Here is an 11,008-nt window from a genome sequence, read left to right on the forward strand (position 1 = left end):
TATATATATATGTATATATATATATATGTGTGTGTATATATATATATATATATATATATATGTGTATATATGTGTGTATATATATATATATATATATGTGTGTGTATATATATATATATATATATATATATATATATATATATATATATATATATATATATATATATATATACACATGTATATATATGTGTATATGTATATATCTATAGATATGTAACTAACGAGGTTTCTTAAAAGATCGTTTAAAACGATGAAAACAAAAATCGGATAGGAAGGAAAAGCACATGGAGCAATATACAAGGTAATAAACACAAGATAAAAACACGACAAGTACTTACTTTTTTTAAGAACTTTCCGGATACGTCGGTATTGATCCGGCTCCCTGAGTTTCAGGTCAGACCATCTTTTTCGCAGTTGGTCTTTGGAGCGCTGGACCCCAAAAGATGCCTGCAAAGTTTCCACCACCTTCGCCATTATTTTGGCCTTGCGCAAATTTGGCCGTGCGTACGGCCCATACTTCCCATCATAGTCGTCTTTGTGAAGAATGGCCACCATCTCCACCATCTCTTTAAAACTCATATTAGAGGCCTTAAATCTAGGCCTCACAGATTTTGTTGACGTTCCAGCCTCCGGGCTGTCTCCACTACCTGAGGTCGTCAACATTTCAGGTGTCTCCGCCATTCTTTAACTCCACTACGCGCCGTAACAAAAAATGGGCGGAGAACATGAGTTAAAATCGAACGTCAGGGGCGGGCGACGCAGGCGGAGTTTCACACATGCGTAGTGTATAAAGAGCCTTGCGCACGTGTCGTACGTACGTTCTGTGCGTCGAATTAGGGGGCGGAGAACATGAGTTAATTTCGAACGTCAGGGGCGGGCGACGCAGGCGGAGTTTCACACATGCGTAGTGTATAAAGAGCCTTGCGCACGTGTCGTACGTACGTTCTGTGGTAGGTGATAGTGGACCTGGACGTTACAAAACGAAGGTAATTTTAGATATATTCTTTTTTTTTTTTTTTTTTTTTTTGGTTTTTATGGTCATGACTTTGTAGCAAGCGGCCTATATGGCTTGATAGATTGATGAGGCCTACATAGGGAGAAGATGATGAGGGGTTAGCCGAAACCTATAATAAAAGTGTTTTTTGTCTTGTGACTTCATCTTTTCCAGATATAATGAATCCCCTATTTAAGGATCCAGAGTTCCTTACATCTTTTATTTCCAAATATCGAGAGATGAGGAATTTGTGGGAGGTGAAACACCCTCAGTATTATGCTAAGCATGTGAGGAAGTCAACGCTGGAGAGACTTCTGGCCTTTGTCCAGGCGACCATCCCGGAAGCAACAATGGAGACATTGCTCAAGAAAATTGGGGGCTTGAGGAACATGTATAAGAGGGAGCATAAGAAGATCCAGGAATCAAGGAGATCAGGAGCATCAGCAGATGATGTTTATGTACCCAGGCTGTGGTACTACAATCAACTCCGTTTTCTGGATGACCAGAATGAAGCCAGGCCATCACTTTCAACCCTTCCCTCCACCCTTCCCTCCACCCTTCCCTCCACCCCAGCAGAGGCTGATGAGGAGCAAGCTGGGTCTTCCATCCTGGATGAACCAGATATGACCATCTGGAGTCAGGTAAATGATTTAAACAAATATTTACTGTACTAATATTAATGATGTTAACTGGATGTTATAATTGTCTAAAATAATTTGGCACTCAAAATTGGGTATACATATCAATTGACAGTAGTGGCTAAATATGTTTGGCACCTGCTTGAAATAATTATGGTGTCTGATTAGACTCTTTTATTAAAGAGAAGTATTCACATTGAATTTGCTATTCATGAGAAGCAAACTGTGTGTCATTGATGAAGCCAAAAAAATATACTCAAACTATTGTCCTTTTTTTATACACAGGATGAGTCCATCCAGGAGGAATGTGGGGAAAGTGGAAGGCAGGAGGAGACCAGGCCCATGGACAGCCTGGAGGAGGCCGGATTCACCATCATCCTGGAGGAGGCTGGGCCCAGTGTCAGGCAGGAGGTGGCTGCTCCCAGTGAGGTGGCTGCTCCCAGTGAGGTGGCTGCTCCCAGTGAGGTGGCTGCTCCCAGTGAGGTGGCTGGGCCAAGCGAGGTGGCTGGGCCCAGTAGAAGCCTGACCGAATCCCAAGTGCCTCCCCTCCACCTTCCCAAAAAAAGGGCCAGGAAGGGGATGGTCACACAGGACGCATCCCTGCGCCTCATGCAAGAGGCCACCCGTTTTTTAAAAAGCCCCCCCGAAGCGGAAGAATCCTATGGCTGCTACTTAGCCAGCAGGCTTCTTCAGATGGATTGGGAGCAGCGCCTCATTTGTGAGCGCCTATTTGGGGAAACAATCCATAAGGGGCTGCAGGGCACGCTAACACAAAACACCCAACTACATGAGGCAGCCCCCCCTCCTCCTCCTCCTCCTCCTCCTCCTCCTCCTCCTCCTCCTCCTGCCACAACTGAAACACCAGAGCCACAGCCTCAAAAGAAGGCTACAGGGAAGGCTGCAGGGCAGCGTGGAGGAAAGGCTGCAGGGAAGAGAAGAAAATGATGACCTGGGTTCAGTCTGGTCTGACAGAAGACGCAGGCTGTTGTAGGACCACAGTCTGGGGACATCTAGATCATCTGCTGGTGCTGTTGATCTCTGGGATTCTTGGACCAGATTGTGCTCCCTCTTATATGGACTCCTCAAGATCCCAATTTTCTGGTACACCGACTTTTTCCAGCGTTGACTTCCTCTTTATTTTATTTTGACCATGAATAAATGGATATTTTTTGAGTTTAGCAAAAGACTTTATGTGTTTTCTTTGAAATCATTGATTTTACACACAATGTTAAATTAACAAGGGACAACAATCTCATTGAGTTTGAAAAAAAAACACACCAAAAATACATTACTAATGTTAATAATGTTCAAGTGGTAAGTCTTGAAAATCCAAAAAATTACGTAACCAAAAACGGTGCTTTGGGTTAACTTTATCTAAAAACTAAAAAATAAACACTATAAAAAAAAAAAAAAATAATAATGGGTTCTTTGTGTTAACTTTACAAACCTAAAAAAATAAAAAAAATAAAAAAAAAAAAAATAAAAAGGGGAAAAAATATTATTAGTATGGAAACATTGTTTTAAAAAGGCATACTATATCATTCATGAGATCAAAGAGAAAAAGAATCCAGAAATCAGTTTGGGAGAACTCTGATTATGAACAGCAAAACACCTTCGTTCTTTAGAGCCTTCGTAAAGAAGAAATAAAATGCGCTGCATTGAACGATCACAGATTTTGCAGCGTGATGAATGTGCTACCTACAATACGAACACTAGTTTTACTAGACCGAGTGCTTCCGTTTAGTTTTTGCTTATGAGCATGCGTCGTTTTTTTGTCCGTCGGACTAGCATACAGACGAGCGGACTTCGGGGTCCGTCGTACTTACGACGTAAAGATTTGAAGCATGCTTCAAATCTAAAGTCCGTCGGATTTGAGGCTAAAAAAGTCCGTTGAAAGTCCGGAGAAGCCCACACACGATCGGATTACCAGCCACCTTTAGTCCGTCAGCGTCCGTTGGACTTTTGTAGACGAAAAGTCCGACCGTGTGTACGCGGCATTATAGTTCTTAAGTTTTTTCCTTATATTTTGCAGGTATTTAGTATACAGTGTTTTGTGTGAATCTAATAAAGCTACTCTGTTTTCCTTATACTTAATAAATATATGTGTTGAAAAGTTGGCAAATAGTATTGATATTAAATTGATAATAAACAAAAATGCGCGCACAAGTATATCAAAATAAATAACTTGCATACACCTAGCACACTGCATCTCTAATGAGCTTCCAGCTGTAGAAGGGATTATTATAGTAAAGATCCATTTGAAAAGCATTTTAGATCATATAGTATAAATCATGTAGGAATATATATATATATATATATATATATATATATATATATATATATATATATATATATATATATATATATATATATAAATATATACAATGGGGACAGAAAGTATTCAGACCCCCTTAAATTTTTCACTTTTTGTTATATTGCAGCCATTTGCTAAAATCATTTAAGTTCATTTTTTTCCTCATTAAAGCACCCCGTATTGACAGAAAAACACAGAATTGTTGACATTTTTGCAGATTTATTAAAAAAGAAAAACTGAAATCTGACATGGTCCTAAGTATTCAGATCCTTTGCTCAGTATGTAGTAGAAGCACCCTTTTGATCTAATACAGCCATGAGTCTTTATGGGAAAGATGCAACAAGTTCTGTCAGGTTGGATGGTAAACGTTGGTGGACAGCCATTTTTAGGTCTCTCCAGAGATGCTCAATTGGGTTTAAGTCAGGGCTCTGGCTGGACCATTCAAGAACAGTCACGGAGTTGTTGTGAAGCTACTCCTTCATTATTTTAGCTGTGTGCTTAGGGTCATTGTCTTGTTGGAAGGTAAACCTTCGGCCCAGTCTGAGGTCCTGAGCACTCTGGAGAAGGTTTTCATTCAGGATATTCCTGTACTTGGCTGCATCATCTTCCCCTCGATTGCAAACAGTCGTCCTGTCCCTGCAGCTGAAAAACACCCCCACAGCATGATGCTGCCACCACCATGCTTCACTGTTGGGACTGTATTGGACAGGTGATAAGCAGTGCCTGGTTTTCTCCACACATATCACTTAGAATTAAGGCCAAAAAGTTCTATCTTGGTCTCATCAGACCAGAGAATCCTATTTTTCTTTTTTTTTTTTCACAATCAAAGTTTATTGATAGCAAATTCAGTATACATGTTATATTATAATAAACATCTGTTTAAGCATGTAACATTATGTCAGCGAACAACTTGACATTGCATATATAGTCTGAAAAATTTGAGTTTAGAAAATAGTATTTCAAATATTTTGGAAATTAGGTACGAGGAAAAAGGGAAGAGGGGGAGAGTGGAAAGAGATAAAAAAAAAAAAAAAGAAAGGGGGGGGGGTTAAGGATGAGCAGGGAACAATATGATACAATTTAGGTTTGGTGTTGTTGGCCTACAATACATATTTCTATATATAAATGTAATATTCTGATACAGATAATAAATTAAAGCATCATACAAGTTTAATGCTCTTATCGTCTAAAACCAGGGTTTGTTAGTTCGGAATGATTGCTGTCCTAAATTCGTCTGATAATGTAAACAGATACCAGGGTTGCCACATCTTGTTAAAGTTGGCGTTATTTTCTTTTTTCATAGCTAGAATTTCTTCTATCTTATAGGTATAATGTACTCTGTCAAACCAATCTTTAACTCCTGGAGTGTGGGTAGATTTCCAATGTAATGGAATTAGGGTTTTAGCTGCATTTAAGAGATGTCTGGTGAGGGTCTTTTTGTACTTGCTCAGTGTATATGTGTTAATATGAATCAGGCAGGCAGCGGCATTTAAGTTTATTTTGGTCTCAGTAATGTGTTTTATCCAATGTATTATTTTTCTCCAACAATCTTGGATTGGGGGACATGTCCACCAGATGTGCATAAATGAGCCTGTTTCCGTACCACATCTCCAGCATGTGTCTGAGGTTGTAGAGAACCACCTCCTGGCCTTTTGTAGTGTCACATACCATTGGGTTAATATTTTATATGATATTTCCTGAGCCTTCGTGCTTAGTGAACACTTATGAGCTAAGATACAAACTTTTTCCCATTGAGCATCGCTAAATTTGGTTCCCAAATCCATTTCCCACTTTTCTTTATGATTATGGCTGTCTATAGGAGTCAATTGGGTCAACCAGTTGTAAGCCATGGAAGTGGTTTTAAGAATCGGGGAAAGTTTGTAGCAGATATGTTCTAGAGGTGTCATGGGTAGATAGTATGAAGCTCTATTTTTACTGTTCAGCAGGAAATTCTTTAGTTGCATATAGAACCATAGGCCAGGAAATGATTCCCCGTATTCTTCTTTAAATGATTCCAAGGATCTCATCTTATTTCCAATAAAGCAGTGGGATGTTAGGAACTTTAAGCTGTGTTTGGGTCTTGGGAGGCATCTTTGAGTCATCCCAGGTGTAAAATCTGGGTTGCCTTCAATTGGTGTTAGTGGGCCAGGTATTGAGGCTATATTATGCGTTTTAGCAATTTTGTGTAAAATGGCTATTGTGGTCTTAATCAGGGGGTGTTTCATGTTTTTGAGTGATTTAGTATGGTTTGTCCAAGGTAAATATAGTAGTTGTCGTTTATTGTAAGAGAGTTCCAGTTGGACCCAGTCTTTACTGTCCCTGTGGCAGTGCCAATCTATCAGTCTGGTGATATGAGTTGCATTATGGTATTTTTTGAAGTCAGGTAGACCTATTCCACATTTGTTTTTGGGGGAGGTGAGTAGTCTGTAATTCAATCTGGGTTTTTTTCCTGCCCATAGAAATCTTCTTTGTAAATCTTTAAGTTTGGCAAAGAATGCGTTTGGGACATGTATTGGTAAAGTATTAAAAATATACAATAGTCTGGGGAGAATCGTCATTTTCAATATTGAAGCTCTGCCAAACCAAGAAAATAATTTTGTGGACCAATTTTTAAGATCTTTTTTTTATTGAGAGTAGTAGAGGTGTATAGTTAGCTTCATATATGTCATCTATATTTGTAGTGAGATTAACCCCTAGGTATTTAAGATGTTTTTGTACCCACTTATAATTGCAGTTCTTTTTTGACATTTGGTCAATTGGTTGGGGGGTAGTGAGAGGTTTAGTGCCTCAGACTTGGTTTGATTAATTTTAAAATTGGAAATATATCCAAATGCTTTAAATATTTTATGGAGGTTGAGAATGGTGGCTGCGAGATAAAAAATAGGAGATCATCTGCATAGGCTGCTATTTTGTATTCTTTTTTATTCTTATTTTTCACCATCTTGGAGTCCTTCAGGTGTTTTTTAGCAAACTCCATGCAAGCTTTCATGTGTCTTGCACTTAGGAGAGGCTTCCGTTGGGCCACTCTGCCATAAATCCCTGACTGGTGGAGGGCTGCAGTGATTGACTTTCTACAACTTTCTCCTATCTCCCGACTGCATCTCTGGAGCTCAGCCACAGTGATCTTTGGGTTCTTCTTTACCTCTCTCACCAAGGCTCTTCTCCCCCGATAGCTCAGTTTGGCCAGACGGCCAGCTCTAGGTAGGGTTCTGGTCGTTCCAAACGTCTTCCATTTAAGGATTATGGAGGCCACTGTGCTCTTAGGAACCTTAAATGCAGCAGAAATTTTTTCGTAACCTTGGCCAGATCTGTGCCTTGCCAAAATTCTGTCTCTGAGCTCTTCAGGCAGTTCCTTTGACCTCATGATTCTCATTTGCTCTGACATGCACTGTGAGCTGTAAGGTCTTATACAGACAGGTGTGTGGCTTTCCTAATCAAGTCCAATCAGTATAATCAAACACAGCTCTACTCAAATGAAGGTGTAGAACCATCTCAAGGATGATCAGAAGAAATGGACAGCACCTGAGTTAAATATATGAGTGTCACAGCAAAGGGTCTGAATACTTAGGACCATGTGATATTTCAGTTTTTCTTTTTAATAAATCTGCAAAAATGTCAACAATTCTGTGTTTTTCTGTCAATAGGGGGTGCTGTGTGTACATTAATGAGGAAAAAATATGAACTTAAATGATTTTAGCAAATGTCTGCAATATAACAAAGAGTGAAAAATTTAAGGGGGTCTGAATACTTTCTGTCCCCACTATATATATATATATATATATATATATATATATATATATATATATATATATATATATATATATATATATATATATATATATATATATATATATATATATATATATATATATATATATATATATATATAATGTATATATGAATATGCCTTTATAAAATGCCGTTTGTAAATTAAGAATTAAATGATATTAATAGTCACTGCAGAAAAACAATGTTATGCCAATGAAAATGTTATTTGTTCTATTCTTTATTTTTCAAAAGTAATGGGACAAGAATGCACAAATGTAGGAATCTGAATGTTCAATTGTAAAGGTAAAATTTGCCAAGGGATCTTCCCCACACAAACAATACTCCCACCTTCCTCAACTATTTGCTGCAGCTGAAAAAATCATCTAATTGGACCAAATACTTACCGAAGCATGTGATTATGTGACACAATGGATACTAAGCCACCTTTTTCCTGGACTGCTGAGTGTGGTGGGGGGGGAGGTCAGCCTTAAGATGCCAATGTCACTGGGTTGTGACTCTGAAGCTTACCATTGGCTGTCCATCAGCAAGGCTCACAGGTCTGGTGTTTCTTAACAGAGGTCCCATGGTGAGTGACAGTGGAAGTTAGTAGAACATTTGTTAGAGGGTTAAAAAAATATGAATGGAGGGGTGGATGAGTTTGTGAATTATGTGGAAGAAATCGAGAAGGGGAAACAGAGGTACTAGAGAAAGTGGTTCAATAAAGCTATGAGTCTTGATTTTTTAAACACTTTCTTCTAAGTTCCCCACAACTGACAGACAGCTAATATTGTACCTATCCACAAGAAGGTTAGCAAAGTAAAAGCTGGCAACTGAGTTTAACATCTGTTATCTGTTTAAGCTTAATTCATGTTATTAACCATGAAAAGAAGGATTATGGATCACTTAAAGCACACAACTTGCTGAACCCAAAGTAGCATGGCTTTACTGAGGGCAGATCAAGTCAAACTAATCTGATTTCTGAATTTTTTGACTGTATGTTCTTGATCAGGGTGCTGCTGTGGACAAAGCCTATCTTGATTTAATCAACACATTTGATACAGTTATACATATGGATCTCATAATAATTTTATAACAACTAGTACTTAACCTTTGGGTGGTTCAGTGGATATGAAGTTGGCTTAGACCCCTTTCACGCTAAGGTGGTTTTCAGGCTTTTTAGCGCTAGAAATAGCCTCTGAAAAGTGCCTGAAAAACACCTCACATTCATTGCAATGGGTCTTTTTTGTGTTTTTTTTCTTTTTTTAAGGTCACGTTGTCACGTGATCTTAAAAAAAAAGGCCCGCTAGCGCCCTAAAATGCAGCTAAAGCATGGCAAAATCAACCAACGCTTTAGTGCTGTTTTAGCAGCCCTTCACTGTGAAAGTACCCTAAAAAGATAGATATCAGAATATGGTTGTAAATAGAGTTCACTCAAAAGTCACTAGTGGTGTACCACTAGGCTCTGCACTATGTCTTGCTTTATTTAATCTGTCTAAAATTATTTCAGCTAAAAGTTTGTTGATAAGGTATATCACTATTATTATACAGGATTTATATAGCGCTGTTGCAGCAATTTACAACATAAGGTCAGACAGTTCAATTTTAATACAGTCTGAATCAGGGAGCCCTGCTCATTAGAGCATACAATCTAAGAGGGAGGGTCAAAAGATAATAAAAGGTAATAACTGCGGGGGATGGGCTTGAAGGAGAAAATAAATGTACAGTTGTTAGGTAAGGGCCGGATAGGTTTTTCTGAAGAGGTGAATTTTCAGGGATCTGAAAGTGAACAGAGTAGGAGATATCTGGATAGGTTGGGGTAGGGACTTCCAGAGGATGGAAGAGGACCTGTAGAAGTCCTGGAGGTGAGCATGGGATGAGGTGACAAGGGAGCTAGAGAGCAGGAGGTCTTTGGATGATGATAAAAAGGTGTGCAACAGGGTTGGTATTCCTAGAGGTGTCTGTAACATGAAAACTGATTTGGCATTGCTGGAGGATTGGTCAAAGTAGTGGCAACTGCAATTCAATGTTTCTAATGCACCTTAGGAAAAATAGTCTTATGATAAAATGCAATATTGGGGAACAGTGTTGACTAGACTACAGAGGAGAAAGATTTGGTGGTATTTATATCAGATGATTCAGGAGCTTAATATGTATAGGAAGGGAAGGGGGAGACATGACTGAAACCTTTGTCTATATCAGGCTGTGAATAAGGTTTAGGAGGGCTGTATTTTCAATGTGAAATTCAAGAACATGGGGGCATGACCTCAAACTAGCAGATAGAAAGTTCAAAACAATCTTAAGTATTTTACAAAACAAAGTTCATGTGTATAGTAGAGGTAATGAGTCAGTCAACAGTGAGGTAAGTGGGTTCAAACATGCATGGGGCAAACAGAACTATTTAAAAAAAAGTAAAAAATGGGGTAGACTCAATAGTCCACTTGGTTTTTTTTACTGCTGTCACTCTTCAATGTCTCTAACTACCATGCCAGAATGTAGACATAAAGTTGTTATAATAGTACAATCTTACTTTTAAGAAAAAAATAAATATAGGGTTCTTTCACACTTTATTAAATATTCAGCAAATACTGTAGCTAATCACTCATTTAGCAAACATAAACCTTTTACTAATCCTAAGGAAATTAAATAATAATGTTGTTTTCCCTAAAATTAACCACAGCTAAACATGTATATACCATCCATCAGGATTTGTGGATATAACTGTTCAAATATTAACATATAAGTAACAGGTACATCTTTCAAATCATAATATTATTGTATATAATTTATTAAGTCAATTTCTAAAACCTCTAACAAAGCAAACGTGTTTGAACAAATAATAATGACAGTTTCAATCAGAGACCACTTATCTATGACCACATGAATGAAATTGTGAAGCATGTCCTTTCTACAAACTTTTAATGCAAGAGCCTTGGACAATGATGTTATCATTTTCAAAATTGGCAATGCAGTGTGGTCAGCTGAAGAAAAAATGTTTCAATCCACAGGTCACTCCTCATTAATGATGAGTGGAATTAAAATTCCAGTCCAATTTTAGACCTATAATCTTATTTTAAAATATAAAAAGTACTATAAAATGTACTGCCCACAATATTGATCTGATGGTCAATCATGTCTTTTTACCCAAGTCATGACTGAGGATGAGGCAAATAAAAATTTGGAGAGGGGACCAGAAAAAAACACAAGGGGAAAAAACAGAAATTTTAATATAATTTTATTTTGTTTTTTACTGCCCCATTCCATATTTCTTCTGGTCCCTTCCCCTCCCCCTTGTGT

At 38.1% G+C, this 11,008-nt stretch overlaps 1 protein-coding gene across 2 annotated transcripts; it reads left to right on the forward strand.

The window, feature by feature from the left end:
* Positions 1–575: 575 nt before the first annotated feature.
* On the forward strand, positions 576–3,636 carry LOC141116663 (uncharacterized). 2 transcript variants are annotated; one of them, XM_073609061.1, is made up of 3 exons: positions 576–1,635; positions 1,918–2,079; positions 2,134–3,636. In XM_073609061.1, the coding sequence occupies exons 1-3, from the start codon at positions 1,174–1,176 to the stop codon at positions 2,575–2,577; spliced, it is 1,068 nt and encodes a 355-aa protein (XP_073465162.1). In that variant the 5' UTR covers positions 576–1,173; the 3' UTR covers positions 2,578–3,636. The 2 variants fall into 2 exon arrangements, with proteins under 2 accessions (XP_073465162.1, XP_073465159.1); XM_073609058.1 differs by having other exon boundaries at positions 577–1,635; positions 1,918–3,636.
* Positions 3,637–11,008: the final 7,372 nt, after the last annotated feature.

This window comes from Aquarana catesbeiana, linkage group LG01 (genome assembly GCF_042186555.1).
Source record: "Aquarana catesbeiana isolate 2022-GZ linkage group LG01, ASM4218655v1, whole genome shotgun sequence".
NCBI classification, from domain to species: Eukaryota; Metazoa; Chordata; class Amphibia; order Anura; family Ranidae; genus Aquarana; species Aquarana catesbeiana.

What these genes read in the sequence shown, in the direction of transcription:
- LOC141116663 (XM_073609058.1), top strand. Translation starts at nt 1,174, where the DNA reads ATGAATCCCCTATTTAAGGATCCAGAGTTCCTTACATCTTTTATTTCC. An exon ending in ATATGACCATCTGGAGTCAG is followed by an intron (nt 1,636 to 1,917) that starts GTAAATGATTTA and finishes TTTTATACACAG; the next exon opens with GATGAGTCCATCCAGGAGGA.